Raw genomic sequence first — 27,204 nt, 5'->3', positions numbered from 1 at the left:
AGCCGCGCAAGGCCATGAGAAAGAGGGCACATTAGAATGCGGCGCTGTGTATCGCGCCGGCACACACTGCGGCTCCACTGACCCTAATTCATAATGACTCCATTGTCTCTCGTGACATGGATGTATATGGTGCATGAATGAAGTAGGACAGGCGCTTTAGCTGGGGAGATGGTGAGGTAATTAAGGCTCATGGATTTGTCTGCTTGGGTGAGAGACTGGGCCTGTTGGTGACTAGCTCACACACATCACACATAGCCAGACTGGCCACCCAAACAAACACAGTGTGAGACTGAGTTAAACACAACCAAAGGAACATATTACACTAATTGTCCTGTGTGATTATGCTAATGGTTTCTTTTCTACATACAAAACTAGGTTCTCAGATTTCATCAATATAATTGCCTTTTCTATGTGTATTTGTATGCAACGCAGGCTATTTGTTCTGCAAAAATATAGTGTTTACTGTATTACTATAAGCAACAGATGTCTTCGGGATCTCAGCCTTGGAAAGTGTGTCGCTATGTGTAGAGCCAAGTTCAATTCCAAACCACTGGATGGTTGAACTTAATAAGGTACTCAGGAGTTGGCGACTGTTTTTAGCAAATGTTAGGGTTAGGAATGTTGAGATGTTCTGGATCTTGAATGATTCATGTTCTGGTTGAATATCCAGGGTTTAAGGTGAGGTTCCTCCATGGTACTGTTATACTAGGGATTATCTTTGACGCACCAGACCCTCCTGTGTCTAGTACTGCCATTCTGTCTGCTGGATGGTATGTTAGCCTATACTTAAGTAATAATGCCCAAAAAGCCAGTGTTTGGAGGATATATCCTCCAAAAACCATCTTCGAGGGCATTATCACTTAAGTATAGGCTAACAAATCTAGGGTTGCTACCCAAGCCGGCTGGTCGTTCGTTCTATCGGTTCGGTTGCCGGAGATGCTACCCAGTTGTTCAGTCTTTTTGTTCTGTATCTGTGGAAGCGACTCAGTCGTTCGTTCTAAATGTTCCATTAACATACTGGCTGGCAACGTTCTCACCCCTTGCTAGCTAGCTAGCCAACGACGGCTAATTTACAGGCAGGTCAAACCGTGCAGCCAGCATAACAACAGTAGCTGCATTTGCTTAAGCTGTTTTCTAGTGACATTTATTTGTATACATCCATAACAATGAGCTAATTAGGCGCGATTTCGCCTGCCATTGAAAGTGTGCTCTCTCGTCAGGACACTGTTGTTCAAAGGAGCTAGCCAACAACATAACTAACACAATCACTTCAAACTGAATCTAGAAAAACTGCAAACTAGCTGCACTTTATTTCGTTTTACCTTTTTTAAATTGACATTTACTTGTCAATCCATAAAAATGATGCCAGCTGATTCACGATTTCGACTGGCTGAGAAACGCTGCCTGTCTGTCTCGGTCCGATTCCCGGCACGCTCATTACTATGGGACAGCTGGAGATCTAATTTGAATATTGAAACAATGTTGCAAATGTCAGAGAGACAGACAGCAAGGTTCATACAAATCTCTGCTGTTGAAAACTAAATGTAAGTCAAAAAGAAATCTGAGATAATGTCTAGATGCTTTTCTAGTGGACATCAAGTTTATAATTTACTGTGCTGTGCTGATTAGACAGTGGATTGCGCAGTCAGATGGAACAGAGTAAAACAGTCATTTTAACGTCATAGATTTAGCCGGTGGTAATTTGTAGATTATAAATTGGGTGGGTCGAGCCCTGAATGCTGATTGGTTGACAGCAGTGGTATATCAGACCGTATACCACGGGTATAACAAAGCATTCATTTTTACTGCTCTAATTACGTTGGTAACCAGTTTATAATAGCAATAATGCATCTCAGGGGTTTGTGGTATATGGCCAATATACCACGGCTAAGGGCTGTGTCCAGGCACTCTGCGAAGCGTATACCACACCCCATCATGCCTTATTGCTTAAATTGACACTGGCAGGAATGTGATTTTACCCAATCAGCATTCAGGATTAGATCTACCCATTGTAAAATACACAATAAATACCTTAACAATTGGCCCTACTACATGCCTATGATGTTAATCCTAAAATAATCACATTGATTACAAATATAGAAAACATAACACAATACCTGATATTGAATCGAATTACTTTATTTTAAAGATCCTACCTTCCAATAAGCGATTATCCTGTTCTCCACTGTGGGGCGCCAAGAAACATTGGAAGGCTACTGCGTTAAGCATGGTATGAGCAAAAACCGATACGGCGCATCAGTCTGTAGCCAAGCCTACAAATCAGCAAACCCTGCAAGACAGGGTAGAACAGTAAGCAATTGCCTTTGCCCGATGTTTGAATGTTGAATACATTGACAAAAAGTAGGAAGCAATGCAGAGTGCCACACACATGTCACTTTATTCACATGTTTAACTGAACTGTTCATTCTACACACTGGTATATCGAAATGGAATTGAACACAGGAGCTAAATGTGTAGTAAATGAACTATTTGATCTCAAGGGATGATAGAAATTACAGTAGCGGGCAATACGACTCAGTGGTTAGTTGCAAGCATAGGTTTCCACAATGCTGTATAATGAAAAACATGGTTCGTTTCAAAATACGTTATGTGTGCGTAAAGACAGCATCAACCTGGGTGAAAGGTGTAAACCTGTGACCGACCTGCGGAGATGGTATCAGATCTTTATCATCTCGTTTAGGGTCCATGGCCCTCGTGCCCAGTATGTCTACTTTGTGAAATAAATTATCTGTCGCTTGAGGAAGCACTGAAGCAGATACACCTCCTCAGGAGGAGGGATGTTGTTTTTGTAAGCGAAACGCCCATCATTCAAAATGCAAACCAATGAGACTGTGCGAGAGACTGAAACTGTACCCGCGCTGGCACAGTGGGGAACATGCATGGCCGAGCGAGAGCTGCTCTGACATGGGTTGATTTCTTCATGCTGAACTACACGACTTTCCACCGCTCCTGCTTATATTTGCCTCATTTCAAGCGACACTTAGAAATATTTGTGTCCATGCTAAGGATTTTATGAACTCGTTTTTTTTGCCACGGCACATTTGAACGACTCCGGTTCAAGGAAAGAGCTGCTCCTAGTTCTTCAGCGGTTGTTCAGCCGTGACAATACAGCGACAGCGCCGACGACACGGACACACAGCCGCGCGAGTAAAGGAAGATTTGGCACTGTCTGTAGCCGGCTGGTTCCGTGGAGTTAATTATTATTCAAATGTTCTATAAACATTTCAGAGCATATTTATGCATGGACCACGCTGTTATTAACTTGAAAATCAACAATTCAACGCTGCGTAGGCCTATGGTTACAGAAACTATTGGTGCCCAAAGAAGAGTTGATCCGAGAGAATAATTATTCATTTGTGTAGGCTGTGGTAGACCGACTACAGGAAAAAACTATTATAAAGCTAAAAATTCATGTTTATAATATATGTGACATCCCACATCTTCTGCGGTCGAAGAGGATGCTCTTGTTGCCATGAATACACGACAAAAACAATGACTGAAATAGTGTCTTTTAAACGGATCCTCAACTAATTAATAATCAAGACATTTACCCACCAATTGCAATCATTTTTATTCCACAAACTGGCATTGCTTTTTTTTACTGAATGAAAAAACAACTTTTTTTACAAATGTCAATTCAAGCCTCAGCACAATAACTGCCTCGTGAAATAATCCAATCAATGCGTTATACTCGAGCAGTCAACTAAGACATAAGGCAATTATAATTTAAAAGCCTTCAGATGTGAATCTAATTTCACTCGGTTCATTTGAAGAATTCTACCGCGCCAGACGCTGCATCGAGAGGGACCTTGACGTGTCCAAGTTCGGGAGCCATGCCGCAGATGGAAATGATCCTATGCGTTTCGCTGGTGTTATGGACGTGTGTCTACGGCCAAGAGCCGGTCTCCAAGGTGGTGTCCGACCGCTATGCGGTCTACTGGAACCGGACCAACCCCAGGTGAGTCTCGTGCGTAACCGCAATGTGTGTCAGGGATGGGCCACGGTCACAAACTTCATGCGGGATCAACTTAATTGATGACATTGGTTGGAGGTGGATGGCCCGTAGACCATATGACATTTGTTACAATGTGAATTTTAAATATTCTGCCCTACTATACTGACCATGATTCACTTGTGTATTAGCCTAAATATACATTTTATTGATGCACATTGGCAATCATTTACAAAGACGAACGTGTATGTTGCGTGACATATATCTTATCTCATCAATAAGTTTGTTATATCCTATACTGTAAATACACCAGAATGATTATTAATATTATCCTGGTTCTGCTGGATGCTTCCACAGATCTGTTGCCGCGAAAGGCTTTCATTTTAGGCTTATAATTTAACTAATGGAAAATGATGTGGCTTATCTCTCGAATGAGGGAAATCGGGTGTTAGTTTGATCATTTAAAATATTCTGTGTGTGAGTCGGATTCTTAACGCGTTCACTTTGACTGATTCGACAGTAGGACAATTATTCTGTAGCAGCAATAGCTATTGATTTCTGTTCGAATTGGCTACGAATGTATCCAAGTGTCTGTTCAACACATCTAAAATGTTGCCTTGAATAAGATTCAATATTATCAGCCAGTTTTCTTTGGAAAAATGATAAGGCGTTTGCATATGACGCACAACAAAAACCCACAACACTTGTGCCTTCTTATAACATGTTAAAAGGCTTTCCTCATGGTTGTACAATAAAATACAAGAAATATTCAGTTAGGTTTCCACCTGCCATTTGTATTTTATTGTAATTGCTCAAAGTTGCCAATTAGTGTGGTCACAAGGGTAAAGCAATGGCTGTAATTACCCACTGTAATGGAATGGTCAGATGTGACTGCTATTTGACAGAGATGCTAATTGTGCAATACTATTCTCAGGTAGCCTACAGCTTTTAGTTGACTCCCCAGGTGACTAACTGTTATTCACACTGGATGGCCTGATTCTCAGAAAATAGTTTGTAGTTTGAGTGTACCACTTCGTGTCATGCATAACATATCACCTTTGTACCTTATCAGGTTTTTCCTGACATTGACAGTTTCGGGATGACTCCTCAACATTTATGCTTAGGGAGAAGAAACTGGTCCGTTGGGGTGATTTTGCTTTGCACGGAATCAACAGATGATGCTGTACTTGTTTGTCTTTTTGTGGTAACCCTGAGGCAAAGTGTGTGCAATGAGCTAGTTAGGAGAAGAAAGAGAACGGGTGAGATATTAACGCAAATGGCATCAAAGGCAAGGCTCTCTGCCTCTCTACCTCTTTTCCTGGAACAGATAACATCTTTGATGCACTCCCATAGTGGCATCAGCTCATTCCAACAGCTCCTGCCAAACCAAAAAAAACAAAAAGCTTTCCAGCTTCCCAAGTCCTGCTCCTCCAAAGCCATGCCCCCCGTCCCGGCTACCCTGCCACCCAACCACATGCTGGGGCAGACAACGAGGTGAACACAGAGGGGTATTTCAGCAGTGCCCAGGCCCAGTGTGGTGCATGCTCCTGTGAGAGACACACACATGCTGAGGTCACACACTCTGTGGTAATCAAGCAGGCACTGGGTTAACCATCACATGGCAGCACAGAGGGGACTGTAGTCAGGGTTAAGCCCAGGGCAGAGCCTGCCTCTCCTCTGAGGCTCTGTGACGGCCATGCAACGGCACCCTGCCTGGGTTTTGTCTGAGGAGAATAGGGCTCCTCAAGTCAATAAATGACTAACTCTAAATTGACTCTCCTTTTCTCATTCAGGGGCCTAATCCAAACCCAACCCACTGTATAATGTAACCATGCACCACGCTAAGACTCAGGGGCCCCTGACCCTGCCGTTTAATATAACCATGCTCTGTGTTAGACCTTGGGCCCGTGGCCCCTGTTGGGTAATGTAACTATACTCAGCCATCAGAGCCCGAAGCCTGCTGGGGTATAGTCACAACTTCCAGATGAGGCTTTTTTTCTGACCACAGTAGAAAAACGGCACCCAACGCGGCAGCCCTGCAGTCCTGCAGTCCATACTCAGCCATTCATGAAATCCCCTACAGGGACTCTGAAATTGAAATGGGAAGTGACTCGTGAAAAATGTAAATGGTGAAGACATTTTCTATTGTTTAAAACTCATGTAGGTTGATGGTGTCATGTTTGTTGCGCGCTTAATAAACGTTGCTCCTATTTCCCTCCCAATATCTCTCAAGAAAAACCTCTCAACATTCTGATGCACTTTGTTGATACACTCCAACAGTGGGAATCAAAAGCAGTGGAACAGTAGTGTAACCATGATAAGGATTCAGTCATGCTGGGAGGTGCAAATGACTCAATCAGTGACAGTGAGGCGCTCAAGTCATTATAATCACCTTCATTAAAAAAATAATGAAGTGCTTGTTGAGGAGACATAACATTTCTGAGCTACAATGGATATAGGGTCATTCCATTTGATTTCAATCCACTTTTGACCGCATCCCCTTTGATTTGAATGAAACGTTCAGTGCTTGCCCATGGTGAAAGTGTTATGAAAGTGACTTTTTGGAGATACAGATTCTCAAAGTTGACAGATTTTGCATACCCCACCATGCCACAAGACATCACTGGAAAAGATTGAAGGTTCAGTTTAATACCATTTAACAGTTTACAAACAGGGTTGTCAAACAATGTAATAAATTATTGAATTAAAAATAATCTGAAGTGCATGCATTGTGCCCGCCATCAGTTGAGACTCAGCATACTCTTGAATACAGGGCGGGTGTCATTTCATTCATAGAAATAGAATTCATAGAATGGACCTGTCCCTTCAGACCACTGATGGCGGGCACAACACAATTACCTCAGATTATGTCAAATAGGGTCTAAACTACATGTGCGAAAATGAAAAAAAAAATCATTGTTGACCGCGTTTTCAGATAACTGACGTTAAAGGATAAAAAAAAGTTGTAAATATATATATATATAATCACAAAATTATGGAATAGTTTGACAACTGTTTTTGTAAGCATTTAAATGCTATCAAACTCAACCATTTATCTTTTCCAGTGATTAAGACATGGATGTCTCATGGTATGGTGGGGTATGCAAAATGGGTCAACTTTGGGCACCTATATCTCCTGAATGTTTTGGCATTCAGGTTCAAAAAGTCACTTGATGGCCACTTCTACTATGGGAAAATATGTATGGAAAGTTTCATTCAAATCAAAAGGGGTGCAGTCAAAAAGGGATTGAAATAAAATGGAATAACCCTCCCTATATTATAATAAGTCCGAGTGTTTTGTTTGACTTGTTAGTGACACATTTTAAGAGAGCATAATTTTTAAGTGCCCGTCTTATAGGAATGTGCTATATTGGTAGTAATTAGCTATAGAAATTGCTCGGCCACAAAATAAAATGTCTTGTAAAGATTGGAGGAGAAGGGCTATCTTTGGATGGCTGTTGGTTAACATACATGCGTGAATGTTGTGTAAACACGGTGGAGGGGCTAGTCATGCATTTTCTTCACTAATACTGTGTTAATACATGTGTAATTAAAAACACAATTTGTAAGTAAAGTTAACGATTAGATTATTGCCCATTGATGAGTTAGCATTAGAGAAATCCCCACCGGCCTGTATTTAGTTTGATAGTTGCTTAATTAAAACCGCCAGGCTCCATATGGGACACATGCAACCATTGCTGTGGCAAGGTGTTTATTTGTTGCTAATAGGTGGGATCAGTGGAGAATCATTCCTGAGTCCCTAATCTTCCTGCTGTTTGTGTCTCCGATGCCATGGAAACTGATACTCTTCCTCATCAAAGAGGCTCATTGGGTGGGACTAACGACCTGACAGCTGGGGAGAGGGATTTCAGCATTCTACAAGAGCACTGTCACCCTAGGGACTGCAGTTTAAGCTTCGTTAATGCCCCTCAAATCTTTCTACAACAGATGTGACATATTTATCAAAGACAATCAAACTACTTTTTCATCTGTCTTCCAGTTCCACTACTTTGGTATACTTTGATTTGGTTCTGCAGTCCTTGTGAGGACACCTAAGAAATGTGAAAATGACTCAGTGGCTTCTCTTTCCACCTCATAACATCCTTGCCCTTACAGACACAGATAGTTCTCCTCTCAGCGAAATGACCTTGGCTGTTTGCTTTCTCTATTCTGGTAACATTTTTAATCTCCACTTAAGAAACAATACACCACTTTCCAGTTTGTGACAAGTTGATGTTGTGATAGTTTCCCAGTGGCATTGTGAGTTTGCTCCGTTTGCATTTTTCAGCGTGTTTACCTTTGTTTTCCCCATCAGCCTTTTCCCGGCTCCCTGCTGCTGGGTTCCGCTTGGATACAAAACGGAAACAAAAAGCAGCCACGTCCAAAGATTGACTGGGTCTCAGGACCGCAACCCTCTCCCAGCCCCAGCCCAGACCGCGTGAAAGGACACTATTGTTCCTATCGTACTCAGCGGCCCCATAGCCGTCTTCTAACTATGCATGCTCTTAAAGCGAGACAGGCATATAGGGAGAGTTGGAGGAGAGGGGAGTGGGAGAGAGAAAGGTAGTTGTGGCAAGGCTCTTGTGAGGGAGAGTACGTAAGGAGGCGAAGGGGAAGGGGCACACAACGGGAGCAAGACACAGTCCACAGGGGTAACAGAAGCTTCCGGAGATGGGACACAGGGTTACCCGGGAAATAGTGGCCATGCCATGGGCCCCGTGCATGAGGTCAAAACCGGTATTTCCACACCTGCCCTTACTTAGCCTGTGGATGGAGCCGCATGTTGCAGCCATCTTCTCAGGGAACTCTTGGCGTCAGAGAGTGAGGTTATTTGTCCTGGCCCTCAAAGAAGGGGAAAATAGTCCTGTGGAGAAAGCAGTCTGTCCCACTGCTCTGTGACCCTGCACACAGAGAAAGGTGCCTTGGCCCTGTCAGTCTCTTCAAACTAACAAGGCTGCCACTGCTTGACTAACGGGGACTAAAAAGAGGAGGGTGTTTTAAGTGGGTGTCTTGTTGGTGAACATTTATTGTGTTAACTGTGTGTAAGTAGGGATTTCTCTGTTACCTTACAGGAATATTCAATATTCAGAGCACCACACAATTAATCCCTTTTTGGATAGAAAGTCTTTGCCATGCTCTTTCTGTTAAACTTTGTGCAGATCACATTCTCAGCAACTTCCGTAAACTTGTTTTCAGTCAATTTTCCGATCGGTGGTATAGCTCGGCAAGTCGGCATCCGCCATTTAATATGCGTGGGCCAGTCAGTGGATTAGAGCCAACCCTCCAGCCCCTAATCTCCAAGTCTCACTTCAGCGCTCCCAAGGTTCATTTTTCTGCTGTTTCTTAAGGTTTAAGTCTCGGCGGGGCTTTTTGTGTGCTGTTTAAATGTGAGTGGTGAAATGGCGTCCACTGTGTCTTTGTAGGCACCAGTGAGGGTATTTGCAGAGAGGCTCTAAGGGGCTTAAGAGGTCAGCCTCCCTTTGTGTGGAGACACAAAACACTTCCTGTGGGACCCTTCACCCCGCTCTGTTCTTCCCCCAGAAAGCCAGGGCCTGCCTGACCATTCACATTAATCAGGCACAGCCCCTAATGACTGCAGTAAAGCCTCTGGAACTGCCGCTTGAAGGCCCTAAAGAGTCCCTAAAGTCTCCTGACAGACAGTGTAGTGGTGTGCGGGGAAGGCTTCTGTATTGACGGCCTCTGTGCAGTAGAGTGGTGAGTGGCTATCCGAGCTTCCTTTTACAGTACGCTTTAGCAGAACAAGCCCACAATGAAAGAGGACTATGTACAGTAGGCCAAGGCCAAGGTAATGAAAATGGATGCCACAAACAGAATCCACCAAGAAAGTGTAGGGTCTGAACAGTTTCTCCTGCGGTGAGCTGCAGTAGCGTTGCGTTATCTACTGCACGCCTCCTATTGCAGAACGTTCTCCCCGAGGAAAGGAAGTCAAGGACGCATTTTGCACTGCAGACTTTAAATGGATCAAGTAAATGGAGAGAACAAATTGTCTCAGTGCAAATCAGGGGAGAGATGGGGAGAGAGAGAGAGAGTCAGAACGAGAACCGGAAGGATCTCTTTTCCCTCTGTCGACCATAGCTGAGCTCTCTGCAGCTGGAGGGCTAGAGCAAGGGTGTCAAACTCATTTCGCCCAGGGCTGCGTTCGGTCTTCAATGTGTTATACTTTACCACCGTCAAAAATATATGTCAAAAATAGTCCTCTATTCATCGTTTTTGGAACTTTTGATGCTCCCTGACTGTCGTTCATTTGAGTGATTATTAGCGATCTGGCAATAACTGTATGGAACTGTATGTATGTAGGTCCATTATCACTTCTAATGGGCCTACATTTTCTACTACCTCGTGGGCTCGATCTGGCCCGCGGGCCGAATGTTTGACACCCCTGGCCTAAAGCCTGGTTATTTACAGAGGATTGGCTCGTCCTCTGTCTTTAGTAATTAGTCATGATTGCTGTTCGCAGTGCTCAGTCTGAGATAGCTCCAGAACAGAAGGGTGTGGTCGTGACAGTTTGGCTGTTTTAGTGTTGCTAACTGGAATTCCACCAGTGCTACTCTCTGGTCTATGGCACACAGACCTGGCATGCTTGTGGCTCCCACCAGGCACATTGGCACAGGGTGCTGTGTTTTACAGACCTTAGTATATACTATTCCAAATGAATCCAAATTGTCCGGAAAGTATGCACGATATAAAACAAATGTGATTACAGCCAAGCATCCGTGTAATGCTTCGGGAACTTTATTTGGGTCAATGTGGCTTTTGAAATGAAAGAAAAAGCAAATATCCCTCTCCAAGAGGCAAAGTTTCCTAATTTCATTGGTGACTAACTTTCAAGGTCTTGTTTTTTTGGGGGGGAGGGGATTAAGACATTTTGCTTCTACAGAATTTCTTCTGTGATTGCATCAGACTTACAGACAAACAGGGTAGATGAAGTGTGTAGTATTATTTTTTCACCCCATTGTATTTGCTGATTAGATCAGATTGAATTACTGATACACTCTGAAAACATTTTTTAATGGTTGAATGTACTGTGCTCCTCCTCTTTAATTAATTTGGTTCAAGTGAAGTAAATATTACCTTTGTCTGATGAAACTTTGTTTTATCTGATGAAAGCTCATTATTTTTCATAGCATGTTAAGAGAAGTCTTATATATTGGGTTAGCTTAGTGTACGCAATGATCTTTGGCATAGTTGTGGCGTTTCAGGCACCCGTGGACAGATGAGGTAAAGGGCATCGATAATGTGATTTCTGAGTAAATTTAAAAAAAAGTGACATTTAGATATCTGGGAAGAACAATGTTCTTTTCGTTAACTTGATGTGACTTTGCAGGACCTTTAGTGTGGCTTTCTGGCCCATGGAGACAGAGAGTATGTCCTCCTATTGTCTTTGAGCATGCTCAGTGCTTTGGAACCCATGAAATATTAAAAAGCTGTTTGCGATCTCACAGTAGAGCCTGGACAGCAAACCTTCACACGCAACCAGAAGAAATCCAGGTCAGGACCGCCATGACTTTAATGCAGGGGTCGACATTTTGTCTCACTCCATAATACATACATGTTTTCTCACTCACCCCATGTTTCTTTGATGTTAAGAGACTTCGATGAAATCATATGAGTTTGTCATCACCCCAAGTTTAGCACTGTTGATTGAAATCTCAGACTGCTAGGATTTGTTCTGTCTTCATAGGTGTCTCTCTCTCCTCTTTGCCTGACTCCCAGCTGTGTCTTGTGACGGGGAGGGAAGCAGAGACCGCCATTTTCCTCCAAATTCGACTCCATTTTGTTTTCAAGAAATAAAGTCGGGTTGAGAATCCTGGGAGCCTTACTGAACAGGCTCCGCCCCTTGTTTAATTCAACATGAAGATCCTTAGGAGACAACGAACAGCTTTAGATATGATTAACCAAAGTTTTTTTGATTGTGATTTTAATGCATTTCTCCAAAAGCATGTACAACGTTAGTTTAGACTGAAAACAATGGTAGAAGCAACATAGTCATGGCTTGGCTGTGTTTGTGTCATAGCCATGTTGCGTTTGTGCCCTAGTCTAGCTTAGCATAGCTGTATCTGTGCCTTGGTGTCCGGTACCCTAGCTGAGCCGGCGGCCTGGCACCCGTATCACTCCTCACGGCAACACAGTGGGAACAAGCAGGCAGATGCTCGCAGGGCCCGGGCTGATGATCTCCCTTTATGTCTTGGCTCCGCCAGGTCCCTCAGTTATTCTAGTGCATAATTGATGGCGGAGTTAGAATAGCAGAAGTAATGCGATGAGAGGGTGCAGCCAGGCGGAGCGAGGGATCGCGTGCGTGCGACTGCAAACATTGGAGGGGACGACGAGAGGACATCTGGAGTAACAGGTCCCCGTCCTCTGGTGCGTGGAGCTCGACACAGAATGTCACCCTCCCAGCCAATCACAGCTCAACATCTTCCCACCAATAAGAAGTCTTCGCCGAAGCAGAATACTACGTTCCCCGTGAATCAGACAACCGACCGCAGTTAGCAGTCTGTAGTCTGCAGATGATGTGCTAAGTTTGTCATAGGTTTTATTAGCCTTTTCTCATATTAAATGAAACTGAAATAGAGAATGTGTAGCATTATGCTTTTACATTACATTGATTATAATTGAAGTCATTTGGCATTTTACTGGTCATGTGAATGAGCCTGGATTGTGGTGTTTATGGGTACATTGCGTCAGTCACAAGGCATTGTCTCCACCATCTTTGTTCCTTTATCATGCATTAGATGTAGCAGAGATTGGCTGTGCTGGATATCACACCTAGACAAGTCACTACAAAGAGACACTAATGGCCAAATAACCCTCCGTTGTCTACTAAACAAAGAGGCCTGGTCACAGATAACCTGTCCTGTCCCACTTTGAAGCAGTCGACTACCTTTCTCAACAAAAAACTGCAATAAAAGCTGCAGGACTTCCCCTGAAACCCATCTGAAATACCTGTGTTCCTGGTTACGATGCTGCGATCAGAGCTTGAAACCACTCAGTATCATTCCCAATAGTATTATAGTACTATGGGACAGACAAGAGGGACCAGATGTACTGGATAGATGTGAGACAATAACAACTATATTAGATCATTTTTTTTAATAACGTAGAATTTTTTCAATGGACTAAAATATATCAACGAAAATGCCTTCATTTTCAATTGATAAATGAACGTCTTTTACATTTTTTAAAGAAAACCTTTAGTTGTTAGAAATAGATAACAATTTATTTTCCATCGTTATATCATTTGAATACGACCAACAGTCATCTAATAAAGTGATGATATTTTAGTTGTACTAATTAAAACCTAACATCTATTCCATGGAATCAATCTATCCGACCAAGCAATGTACTGTATATTTATTACTATATATTTGTAAGAATCAAGATTCTCAAGGGATTGTATATTATAGCAGCTTATTAGAGGAGAAAATATTTTTTAGATTTCAGTTATAAACTCTGAGCCATGCTATGATTTGGCCAGTTACAGTATTCCATAATAACTCAATGGGCAGGTCTGTCTGGAGAAAGAAATATTACCGCTCTGCTATAAAGACTTCCTAAGCAGTGAGCACACTCAAGGAACAAGTAAAACATATTTATGAGCAGGACTTTATGATCTTAATGACCAAAGCCCAGGCCCTTTAAGTGCACTTCTGGGCAGAGATGTTTTAGGGCCAGACAAGGAACCAGCCAGGTAGTGATCATACAGAGAGGCACTACTGGTAATATTTACTGGAATTTATTGTTTTGATATGTTCATCCTCACATGGTGGCGAAAACAGTTGTAAATTGTCACATATAATATGCTACTGCAGTATCGGTGTTTTCACTCGCTAGGGCATTTATTTGTAGCCTATGTTTAAGAGCAAAAAATAAATAAAAAATCAAGGCATTCACTAAAGTGAAGCAAAAAATATATATTGGACTGTGCTAGCTATATTTCAACAATTACATTACTCCAAAATTGAAGTACAATATTTTGTTAGAAGACAACGGATTTAGAAAGATATAAAGACAACTTTTAAGCAAATAAATTAAATATCGCCAACTATTTTTTAGATAGATAGATGAGAAAGATTATTTTTTTTAACTAAAAAAATAAACATTTTCATAAGAGTCTTGTGGTGGGTATAAATCAAGTCAAATGTACAATGAACTTCTGACAAAATTGATCAACAACTGGAAAATACAAAATAATTACATTTGAATTGTTTGAAATACAATCAAGTATTTTCATTCTGATCCTCGTGCTGAGTTAGTTATTTGATAAGTTAATAACTTATGTAAAGGAGGCCCTAACCATATTTTATGGAATGAGTAAATAACACAGTCAGGTGAATGGTGCTTTCTAGATATAATGGTTATTTATCTCTCAGTCTAAGAGAAAAGTGCAGTTTTATTTAGGAAGCTGGCATTTCAGTGCTTGGATGGACCTTTGATCCAACCATGGGTGTTTCGTGACGGCTTCCAAATCTGTCACTACTCCTCTGTTTCGCCTATTGGAGCATATCGAATGATTAAAGACTGGGGAAAAAGAGAATTGATTGAAAAAAAGCCTCTGGTCTGTTAGGTTCTGAAGTCTTGTGACTGCTACTTTGGGCAATGCAGAAGTTCTGTTAGTGAGGTCAGTCACACGATACACAGGGGGCCAAGGAAGTACACCGGCTAACACATCACATACGTTTAACAACCACCAACCAAGCTACCATAGTATGACGGAGGCAGGCTCATTGGAAATTTTGCCCAGCAACATGATAGGAAATTAGGTGGGCTGAGCTAATATTGCTGGTTACAATTCTCCTTTTCTATTGGTTAAAAATGTACCATGTGCAACTGGATTTTGCCCCAATTGTTTCTGGAAAACATTGAAATAACTGATAATTCTGATAAAACTTTTAGGTAAACTCAAGGCTTCATTTAATAGATCTATATCATTGTGTTAATCATTTTGTCGTTCAGTTTCAGCTGGCAGTGTGGCTCACAGTGCTTGCCTGTGCTGGTCTAATGATCTCCTGCATTTGGTAGCTTTGTTCCTGTTATTTAAATCCCAGAGTATTTCGAATTACAAATCCTCTAGGCTAGTGTAAGGGATAGGAATTATGCAAATCGAAGCCCAAAGACAATGGAAGCGAGGTGTGATCAGTCAGAAACTCACCAATAAGGATTAAGCCAGAACCTGTGGCAACCAATGAGGCATAGAGCAGCTGCGTTTTCATTGGAGATTGATAACTGATAACCAAAAGTGTGGCAGATACACCATGTGGAAATCGTATTCCATCTGTACCCATGCCTAAAGGGAGGCCATTAATGCACTGTTGGATTTATGCTGTGTGGCAGTGCTAGTTTATTTTGGGGCATATAGCCACTGAAAAGCACAGAGCAATCATTTTAAAACAGTATCCACAACATAGTGTCCATGCCACATAGTAACCACACACGCACGCACGCACGCACGCACACACACACACACACACACACACGGGTGCCTTCCTTTTAGCCCAAGACATCTGAAGTAAATGTGAGAAGGTTATAACCACCCGTCTCTCTGTCTCTCTCTCTCTCTCTCTCTCTCTCTGTTCCTCACTTTCTTTCTCTCTTACCCTTTTTCTTGAGAATGATTTATCTGTATCCCTGTCTCTCCACATCTCTCTCTCTGCTTTCCTTTTTCTGTCTCTCCCTCTCTAACCCCTCACCCTCCTCTCCCTCCCTCCCTGCCCTGGTGTCCAGACGTCTGTCACATATGCTGACTCCCAGTCCTGGGCTGATATCAGATATGAGGAGAGGGACTTCACAGCCTTTCACTCCTCTCCTTCCCCCACCCCTCAACCCTCCACCTCCGACCCAGCTGACTCCCCCATACTGGAACGGCTAAAGTTGACCTCTGATGTCATTTCCTCCCCTCTTGGCGTGACTCCACAGGACTGATACTATGCATCGTATCGTATGGATCTTTAGTAGGCGTTTTCCCAAGTTGTATACTGTACTCTTTCCTCTGCGTCTGTTAATGGATGTGAATGTGTGATTGGATATGACTGCATATAGCAGATGCTTGTTTTTTTTTTTATCAGTATCCGGGCTGTGTGTACAGCTTGATGTGTGGTACCACAGTAAGCAGCAGGGTGTGATGTTCACTGTTTGTGGGCCTCGTATTGTGCTCAGTGCTCATGGCTGTTACAGATGCTCTTCAGATGATTGTGTGGCACGGCATGATTTTAATTTGAAACCACACTCTGGCCCAGACAGACACTCTCATCTAATCTGGTGTGGAAATGAGTCTGCAGGCTGTGTGGAGACAGAGGTCTTAAAACACACACACACACAACTGACAAGCACATCATGCCATGCATTACTTTATCCCCCTGTAAATAAGCGTTTTGACCAGAGTTTGTGATTAATGAATGTCGATAGCCGTGAATAAAGTGCAGTTTAAATGTTAACAGTGTCCTCATCTGTTTGTATTGCCCCACATGTAACACAATTCTCAGATCTGCAGTAGCCACATTATCTCCCCACATCCCTCACATCTTAGATGGAGAAATGCGCTTCAGCGTACCCCGACTCGCGGTCTCTCCCCACCAATGTCTTCCTGCAGCCTTTTGTTACGGTTCAGAATGGAGTTGACGCGTGTGAAAGCGAACGTGTTATCCCCAGCCCAAAGGTTCATTATCCGCTGCTGTTCTCACGGGGAGACAGAAAAATCACTTCTTTGTGAAGAGGAGGAAAGAGCTTCCCTCTGACCTCATGGCTGTGGTGTAATGTCAGGGGGTTGAGGTTGGCTGCTGGGGTGTAGCCACACCCACTGGGCTGATGAACTGTGGAACCCTCCCTGAGCTTGTCTTTCCCACTAGGGGAGAATCTCTGTTGCATACTCCTCAAGTCCTCTCTCCTCACCTCCTTCTCAAAACCAATTGGATGAGAAAGACAGAGGTCCCGCCCCTCTAACCTCCTCCAATGGGTTTTGAGAAGGAGGTGAGGAGAGAGGACGCGAGAAGTATGCAATTGAGATTCTCCCAGGATTACAGACGATAGCCAGGGCCCCTGCTGGAGAGACTTGGCTATGGAAACTTAGAGAACTGACTATGTGCAAGTGCTGCTTTTCACACTGTATCATTTATCATCCCTCTGCGAATTACGTGTCACAAACTGAGACTCTGAATACATCCCGTTCCTCTACAAACTGATCTCAGATTAACCCAGCTCATTATGAGAACTGCTCGTACCCCCTGTACAGCAGAGGACTGTACTGCAGCAGCATGGCTAGCCTTCCTTCCACAGTTCTCCAATTAGAGAGCTCACAAACAGATGACATAATGGCCCAGAAGAGCCTGCTGTCTTTCAGGTGCAAATTGAAACATTGTGTGTTTGCCAGCGAGCTCATCCCAGCTAGCGAACGCTAACACTCTCTCTCTGGCCACATTCCATCCTCCCGCCAAGCCCAGGGACGTCACTCACATCCCAACGCACTGTGATGGTGTTTTAAGAGTAAATATGCAAACTGTGTGATATCCAATAGGCTATCAGATGTAATTATGACACCAGTCTGCTGAAGCATCACACCCCTGGGGCTGGTCAGAGCACTGAGCAGTAGTCCCCCCTTCCCCCATGACAGCTATGTCTTGTTAGCAAGAAATGTGAAAATAGCAGCACTTTTACAGAACTAAACCTCCATGGGAAAAGCTGGTTCTGTGGGGAGAGAACTGTTAATGGATTAAGTGGCTGCTCCTTTTCCCAGTGAGGGGCTGTTTTCCCAGTGTAGGCCCTTACTGTTCATTCACATATGGCCCTCCGTACTGGGGACGCTAATAGGCATGGCTAGCATAGCCACTCAGCTTTTGACCCAGTTCCCTGGCCCTAACTTCCAGCTTTCCCCCTTGCTCTATTCATCTCCGCGGCCCGGCATTCTTGTAAAAAAAAGAAAAGTGTGTTCACTTTGGCGGCCAATGAAAGGAACCGGGGAACACGGGACTTAAATCACTTAATGAGGGGAGACAAGCAGTGCTTTTGTCCAAGTTGTACTTGAGCTGCGTCCAGCCAAAGGCCTCTAACGGGGTCTGACACCTTTTCTCAGTGGCACGGCCTGTATGTTTCAGCACATCACCAAGGGGCTACAATCCCCACTCCAATGTATGTACGTTTACACTGTAAAACATCACAGCATTTATTTGGATTTCTAAGCCATATCACTCTGTTTATTTAGCTGGGACATTCCTTCGTTTTAGGAGCGGCAGCAGGAGTGCATTTCTCGGCAGGAAGGAACCCACAGGAAGTCTGAACCACTGTAAGGGCAGGGCAGGGTCGCTCCCTGTGGGCTTGTGGCCTTGCTGGGGAGTATGAATGATTGGGATCGGAGGCCAGAAAGGCACGTAGCAGAGCCACAACCGCTCCACCCCAGCCCCGTGTGACTTCCAGCCAGTCCCAACTGTTTCACACACGGAAGGAAAACCACTCTCACTCTCCTTTTTCCTCACTTTCTCCTTTTATCACTACTGCCCTCCCCTATCTTCCTCTCACCCTCATTCCGTAGATTCTTCTTCCTCGCCTCTCTCTCTCTCTCTCTCTCTCTCTCTCTCTCTCGTTCAGTCCTGCTTTCTCTCTTTCTTAATCCTCCTTATTCCTCCTTTCATCTTTCTAGTTCAATATTTCACTCCTTCTCTCCATCTCAACCCAATCCCCATCACTCACCCCTTTCTTCTCTCTGAAATCCCGCCATCCTGCTCTGTTAGTTTGTCCATCTCAGAACTAGGACCGATGCTCACAGATGACATTTGTGCAGAGCTTCAGTAACACACACACACAGGCAGATGAGGTGTAAATATCTTCAGCGGGGGGGTGTGTAATTGGAAAGGTTCACTTTAATTATGGAATGTCATTCAAGTTTTTAGCTGCTTGCCAAATCTGGGCCCAACGTGTAAATTAGTTTCCTGATGAGCAAGGGATTTTAAAAGGCCAGTTCTTGCACTGGGGGATGGAAGAGCCGGAATGGCATTACACAAACCATTAACATATCAGCTGTAAACAGTTGTCACTGAAAAGCCGCTGTGTGTGTTTGTTGGTGTGTGTCTGCGTGTGTGTGTGGGTTCTCAACATAAGCTCATCCTAGTCATGGTGCTCAGTAAATGCCACATGATGCTGTTTTTACTAGCCCAGTTTCTTTTGCTTCCCTTTGAAATAACAGCCACCCATTGACAACCAAAACAGGTCAAAAACCCTATTAGGATGCAGAACACCTCCTTAGGCAAATATGGATTTGTCTTTGTGCAAATGTATAAAGAATGAACAGTGTGTAGTTTGCTTTGCGACCCTGCTTTGTATGGGTTTGAATGGCCTGCGACATGGCCCAGTAAACCCTGAGAAACCCGCAACATGAAAGGCTTCGTCTTTACACCAAGGAAATTATCGTGACACCTAATCACAAAAAGAGAGAGGGAAAAAAATCCCACAGGAGCCCACAGCAATCTCCCCGGGTTATCTTGAGGGAGCGTGACCTTTGTGACATTGATAGGATTTCACACACACACACACACACACACACACACACTTTCATTAGCCCTCTGTGGTGTGTATCTCTTGTGCTTGGCTTTGTAGAGGTGGGGGAGATGGATGCCTTTTCTCAGCTTTCTCTCTCTGTTGTCCTCAGTCTTCCTTAATGGTCCTTTAAGAGAGTGAAACTGATGGAAAACTGACCTTAGATCAGTAGCTAACATAAAGCCATCTCCTTGAGCCAAACTTCTCTTTATTATCACCCAGTATTTTATACACCCAATAAAAAACGTATAAAATGTGTTTTGCGTTTACCTTGAAATATTTGCAGACTGGTCAAATTCAGCGAAGCAGCCATTTGAAAAGAGGCATGCCTGTCGGCAGTTGGCTGGATTGGGACCAGTGAAACCAGCCTCCACTCTCTCGCTCTGTGTCTCTTTCTCTCCCCCAGTCAGTCTCTCCATTCCTCTTGACAGGCCTTTCTCATGTCAGGCCAAACATGTGCTTTTCCTTAATGCTGGCGGACTGATAACCCAGGGTACCTAGAGCTGGAGGCTCACAGACAGCTATTTTCCATGAGCAGTAAATAAAATAAACAGTTGGCTATTTTTTTTGGGGGGGGTGTAAGGCCAGATGGATGAGGTGTTTTAAATCAGCGGAGCTCCGAGGCTGAGCAGGGCCCCGCTGAATGTTCTCTGCACCCCTAGTGGACTGACGTTACCTCAGGAGGGAGATGAGAAGAGGAGAGTAGAGGAGAGGAGGATAGGAACTCACCCCATATTTCTATCTACGTGTATATGTCTCTTTCTTGTTCCCAAGATCTTTTCATCTCGATTTTGTCTGCGGAAACAAACACATTCATTATTAGCTGCCCGAATCATCCACAGTGAAAAGAGTCTGAGCTTTCCAAATCCAGACTCCATCCTTTATCAACGTGTCTCTCCATCCAAGCTGTTCACTGTGTGAGTTTCTGATCTAAGATGATCTAAGTCTGATGTGTAATCCCAGCCACCTGGGTGTGTGATGGAACAGTATGAGCTTATCACAACCATCAGCCTCGTCTGGTTAACAGATACAGAAATACAGCTGGGAGGGTGTCACTCAACACACACAGTCTTGTATACACAGATGAGCATGAGTATCTGTGTGTGTGTATATGTGTGCGTGTGTGTGTGTTGGTGAGTGTATGTTTGCCATACTAGTAGAGCATAATTTGGAAATGTTTGTCAGAGTGTATCAGTGTCAGATTTGTAGGTCAGCAGTGATGTCATCAGGCCGTGATCTGCTGACCACTCCCCTTTGGCAGTGGGCCAGGTCCTGAACGTCATTCACGTCATTGGACATGGACAACAAAGGCCCCTCTGGCCCCTCTCTTTGAGAGAATGTCACTCGCCAAACAAAACCAGCAACGCTTGTTCATAACACGCCTGTCAACCCCCAAACAAAACCCAGCATCAGCCTTTCACACTGTGACAGTCATCTCCTCAAACAAGTCCAGCCACCTCTCTCTTCCCCCCTCTCTATGTAGTGTAGTATTTAGGGGGCAGAGTACCACTCACATTAGATCAAAGGGGGTATCAGATACATGGCAGCGGTCCCGACCCTGATACCAGCATCTCCTGTGTAGTGTACGAAGTGGTTATGAAAAGCCCATTGTGCCCCTGCAAGCATGGTGTGGAGATAATTAGTGTGTACACCACCATGTCGGTCCTGGTGTGATCTCCCTGTTGGTCTCTTTACGCCCGGCCTTTTGTGAGTCGTGCGAGAACTGGGAAGAGTCGGGGGCTCTGTGTAGATGTGTAACGGTTTTCTTTAGGTGAAGTAGGGGCGGACCAAAATGCAGCGTGGTTGTTATTCATTGTACTTTAATAAAGAAACTGTACACGAATAAACTAACAAAACAACAAACGTGCGAAAACCTAAAACAGTCCTATCTGGTGCAAAACACAGAGACAGGAACAATCACCCACAAACACACAGTGAAACCCAGGCTACCCAAGTATGATTCTCAATCAGAGACAACTAATGACACCTGCCTCTGATTGAGAACCATACTAGGCCGAAACATAGAAATACCCAAAACCTAGAAAAACAAACATAGACTGCCCACCCAACTCACGCCCTGACCATACTAAATAAATACAAAACAAAGGAAATAAAGGTCAGAACGTGACAAGTTGTGCTATCAGAGACCGAGATCAGCGTTCCTGTCTGTCTCGTCTTCTTCTCACGGCCAGATCAGCGTCTCACAGCCCTCCTGCTTTACAGTCTGGTGGGCCGGTGGCTCCAGGATCGGGTGGCACTGCCCCTGTGTGTGCCAGGGAATCCTTAGGTGTTAGGTTCACTAATGTTGTTGCTTTATGCCCTTAAGAACTGGCCTGGTGCCAGGTTTATTGTTGAATCTCAGAATGAAGGAGGTTGGGGTGTCACGTTCTGACCTTAGTTCCTTTGTTTTGTCTTTGTTTTAGTATGGTCAGGGCGTGAGTTGGGGTGGGCAGTCTATGTTCTTTTTTCTATAATTTGGGATTTCTGTGTTTGGCCTGGTATGGTTCTCAATCAGAGGCAGCTATCAATCGTTGTCCCTGATTGAGAACCATACTTAGGTAACCTGGTTTCACCTTTGAGTTGTGGGTGATTATTTTCTGTTTTGTGTCTGCAGCAGACAGAACTGTTTCGGTTTCATTTCGTTCTCTTTGTTGTTTTATTCTTTAGTGTTCTGAGTTATAATAAATATCATGAACACTTACCACGCTGCGCATTGGTCCTCCGATCCTTCCTACTACTCCTCCTCGTCAGAGGTACTGTAAAACCATTTATACAGAGTCTTCAGAAAGTATTCACACCCTTTGACTTTTTCCACATTTTGTTGTGTTACAGGCGGATTAAAAATGGATTAAATTGAGATGTTTTGTCACTGGCCTACACACAAGACTCCATAATGTTGAAGTGGAATTATGTTTCTATATTTTTTTACAAATTAATTCAAATGAAAAGCTGAAATGTCTTGAGTCAATAAGTATTCAACCTCTTTGTTATGGCAAGCCTAAATAAGTTCAGGAGTAAAAATGTGCATAACAAGTCACATAATAAGTTGCATGGACTCACTCTGTGTGCAATAATAGTGTTTAACATGATTTCGGAATGACTACCTCATCTCTGTACCCCCACACATACAATTATCTGTAAGGTCCCTCAGTCAAGCAGTGAATTTCAAACACAGATTCAACCATAAAGACCAGAGAGGTTTTCCAATGCCTCGCATAGATTGGTAAGCAGACATTGAATATTCCTTTGAGCATGGTGAAGTTATTAATAAAACGTTGGATGGTGTATCAATACACCCAATCAAAGATACAGGCGTTCTTCCTAACTCAGTTGCTGGAGAGGAAGGGAACCTTTCAAGGATTTCACCATGAGGCCAATGGTGACTTTAAAACAGTTACATAGTTTAATGGCTGTGATATGAGAACTGAGGGATCAACATTGTAGTCCACAATACTAACCTAATTGACAGAGTGAAAAGAAGTAAGCCTGTACAGAATACAAATATTCCAAAACATGCATCCTGTTTGCAACAAGGCACTAAAGTAATACTGCAAAGAATGTGGCAGAGCTATTCACTTTTTTTCCTGAACACACAGTGTTATGTTTGAGGCAAATCCAATACAGCACATTACTGAGTATCACTCTCCATATTTTCAAGCATAGTGGTGGCTGCATCATGTTATGGGTGTGCTTGTAATCGTTAAAGACTGGGGAGTTTTTCAGGATAAAAAATTAACTAAATAGAGCAAAGCACATGCAAAATCCTAAAGTAAAACCTGGTTCAGTCTGGGGAGATGAATTCACCTTCAACAGGACAATATAAAAACAAGGCCAAATCTACACTGGAGTTGCTTACCAAGAAGACATAGAATGTTCCTGAGTGGCCGAGTTACAGTTTGGCTTAAATATACTTTGAAATCTATGGTTGTCTAGCAATGATCAACAACCAATTTGACAGAGCTTGAATTCTTTTGAAAATAATAGGAAAATGTTACACAATCCAAAGGTACTCAAGGATATATATATATATATATATATATATATATATATATATATATATATATATATATATATATATATATATAGGCCTTAGTTAGTACAAGCCCAGACCAGGGTCCCATTCCTGCAGTCAAAATACCAAATCCCCCTCTAGTGGCCTCATGGGTGGAACGTTATTAATAGTTTTCATAATTCCATAAACGATAAACATCTTTTTATTTTAAACACTGAAAAATCTGGTGTTTCTATGTTTAACGGTTTTGTTATATTTCAGTCTTCTGTGATGTATATAAAGTGTAATATTGGAATGCAAACTCAAAATGTAATACATTTCAACTCTATATCTGACATGGTACAGGCGTCTTCTTTTTTTTTTAAGCCCATAACCATGTGTGTGAGGTGTATACTTTAGTTTCAAAGTAGATTTGTTTAAGACTACCAAGAAACACTCTGTGTGACCCTGATTTAGCCCACTGCAGTAAAAGGTTAACAGATCAACTTTGACAGATACCGTACTTTGTTCCTTCAGAATTGTGTTTACCTCCGTTTGGGCTGGATAACACCAGATTGTCTCCTCATGTAATGAGCTGATTTGAAATGCCTTTCCCGTTTCAAGACACAATTTATTTTATTGTGGTCTTGGACAAAACAATATGAGGTGTCTTATCATTGCTTTGATGCCTGGTATGGCTGTGTAGACAGTGTGTGTGGAGGTGTGTGTGTTCCCTTTATCAGCACACAGAGATGAGAGGGCCTGACCTTATCATAGGGAGTAACTTTGCCTCCTCCACACACACACACACGCGCGCACGCGGACACACGCACACACACAAGCTGGGCGGCTCATGTGCGTCTTTTGTTACCTTAGATCAGAGGCAACACTCCCAAACAGCTCAATACATCATAGGGTGACGCTCTTTGAGAACACACGATACCTGGCAGTGTGTGGGAAGCCAGCCAGACAGCTGATATTGATAACAGCTGGGCTTCAATACAATGTGGCCAGAGCAGTGGCTTGATTGGTACCGGCATTGACCTGTGGGTTCTAAGATAGTTCTGGTGGTGGGTCGTGTTGTGAGGCAGTTAGACCACTGAATATTAGACTTCTGTCTTTGGTATTCTAGTGCTCTGACCGAGAGTTCTAGGGCACTGAGTTTTTCTCATTCAGTTCCTGTGGTCAGGAAAAACTTAGGACCATATTCCTGGTCAGGGCACTGGCTTATCAAACAGAGGTGTGTGCTATTCTGTGCATGTAAGTTCCCCACCAGTCTCTAACATGTGAGGGCATGTTTTAACATGTGACCCTTTAGCAACATTTTCTCCACTGTCAAACCTAACTACCTTATATGAATGAATAAATAAAGGTGAAATAAATACAGTGCCCAGCAGTCCACTGTCTTCAATCGACCCCGAGAACAATGGCCCATGTGAGTCATTGACCACTCTACTCTACTAATCACATTTTGTCACCAGAAGTCCTTGGAATGCCTCACAGTGTGTGACATCATGTCATTGCTAGCACATTCCTCGGTGTCACCTCAGTTTAATCACCCTGAGATTTACTGTGGCCTGACCTTCTGGGGTTATTATGGGATGTGTGGAATCGATTGTTCAGAGTGCTGCGGGGTCAGGGTCTGGGTTAGGGCTACTGGTCATTTAGGGCTACTGCTATGTGCATATTCTCCATTTAGCTAATGGACCTCTTGCCATAACTACACTCAAACAGTCAGAGAAGAGTTATAGCTCCCATTGTCTTCATGTCTTTTTAAGTGGTGCTATTCCGGTCCTTAAGAGCTGCAGTGTATGCAGGCTTTTGTTTTATCCCAGCACTAAATCACCTGATTCAGCTAATTGTGATTAGACATGGTCTTCAATCTTGAAAACAATTAGTGTTACTATAAATCTGGGCTGGTGTAAAAGTGTGCACACAGTGTGGCCCTTCACAACTGAAATTGCATTTCTTTTTAGCATGCATGTGACTCTTCTACCATTTTGCCCATCTAATACAGGCCAACTGTACATCGCCAGTTTCACAGGTTTAGGGCTCCATGGCTAAGTACAGTAGGCTATGCATAAGGCTAACATCTGTGATGCATTCCGCTCCCATTCACACATGTGGAGGATCCTGTTGTTAGTACAGCAGCAGCTCCATAGCCGATAGCTGACCCTTAACGGTATGGATTAGCAACGCCACGCTGGCTCATACATGAATACGATGTGTTGAGAGGAGCTAACAGGCTGGGCACTGGTGTGTGTGTGTGTGGCAGGTGTGGTGTGAAGCCTCCTGACATACACTCCCATTCACACACATGGTTTATATACTCTGAAATACACACGCACGCAGGCATACACGCACACACTGCACACACACACACATGCGCGCGTGCACCCACACACACACACATGCGCGCGTGCACCCACACACACACACGCAAACACATGATGGTTTCAATCGGACAGATTGTTGGTTATGGATGGGCCGGGGTCCGTGTGCCGGCAAGCGGCCCAGTTATTAGAGGAATGGACAAAGGAGAGGGAGAGAGAGAGAAAGATAGAGATACAGAGAAAGAGAGAGAGAGAGACAGTGAAGAAAAAGTAGCCCTCTCGGGAGCCATCCATTGGGCCTGTTTATTCCATTGGAACGGAATCCTTAAGGAGAAATATGGCCAAGCCTGTACAATAGCATACAGTCCTGCTGCTTTCTAAGCTATGAGAGATAGTATCTTTAGGATTGCTTTGAGCACACCTGTGTGTGTGTGTATGGGAGTAAGTTTCCCATCTGTGTGTGTTCACATGTGAATGTGTGAGTGCGTGAGTGTTTGCAAACTGCAAGTGTGGGTGTGTGGGAAGTGTGTGTCGGGCTAGTCCGTCCCTTCTATCTCTGGGCCATTGTTTAGGAAGTGAATCCACGGCAGACAGGGCAGAGACAGACGATGTGGCTGTGTGTCAATACTTACACTTCACTGTTTGGATAACGGATTACGAGGGATGAGAGGCAGAGATCGACTGAAATGGAATGAGAGCGGAGAGAGGGGGAGAGAGAGAGAGGGAAGGGAGTGTTCACTGCTCACACACACGTAAACCAGTATAGAGGCTCGCTCCCTCTTTCCCCCCCTCCGCTCTCTCTGTTAATAGTTGGTTTTCCAAGCTGAGGGTTATGATAGCATTTGTTCTTCTTGAAACAGCTGCCCTCTGTCTCGGGCACATGAAGAGGTGGAGGCAGGGCTGTGTGTAGGGAGAGTGGGGGGTGAGGGCTCTGGCCTGGCTCTTAACCAGGCCTCTAATCCACCCGGGCATTCCCGCTCAGGGGAAGGTGTCCATTTGGAGAAGGGGGCTGTCAACATATAGAGATCTTCCATCCACCCCTGATCCCTCTCTCCCAGTAAGCCCTGTCGCTCTCTCCTATCCCTCTATTCCAAGCCTCCACAGACCACATTCCCACATTCCTCAGATAAAGCAGTTGGGAGCTGCTCTTCCTCGGGGCTCGGGGCTGATGGAACTGGGCTAAGGGCTGGGGAAGCGTGTGAGTTGAGGTGCGTTCCTAAAGCCCCCACTAAAGCTAAGATAAGGCATATTTCCCTTCCTCATGAGTGCCAGACAAAATTTGTTTCTGATCTGTTCCCTAGACTTGGCCTTGACAGCTCAGGGTATGCTACCGGAACCACTAAGAGACAGAGAAGAGAGAGGAAAGA

The 27,204-nt window shown here is 43.7% G+C and overlaps 1 protein-coding gene across 2 annotated transcripts in view; it reads left to right on the top strand.

The window, feature by feature from the left end:
• Positions 1 to 2,881: 2,881 nt before the first annotated feature.
• LOC115101135 (ephrin-A5-like) overlaps positions 2,882 to 27,204 on the top strand; it is a 51,379-nt gene continuing 27,056 nt past the window's right edge. For both annotated transcript variants that reach the window (XM_029620374.2, XM_029620373.2), the window contains exon 1: positions 2,882 to 3,979. In XM_029620374.2, coding sequence (XP_029476234.1) covers positions 3,855 to 3,979 — 125 coding nt within the window. In that variant the 5' untranslated portion in view covers positions 2,882 to 3,854. The remainder of the gene's footprint in view (positions 3,980 to 27,204) is intronic.

This window comes from Oncorhynchus nerka, linkage group LG19 (genome assembly GCF_034236695.1).
Source record: "Oncorhynchus nerka isolate Pitt River linkage group LG19, Oner_Uvic_2.0, whole genome shotgun sequence".
In the NCBI taxonomy this organism is placed as follows: domain Eukaryota; kingdom Metazoa; phylum Chordata; class Actinopteri; order Salmoniformes; family Salmonidae; genus Oncorhynchus; species Oncorhynchus nerka.
This window is presented reverse-complemented; position numbering and strand designations above follow the sequence as displayed.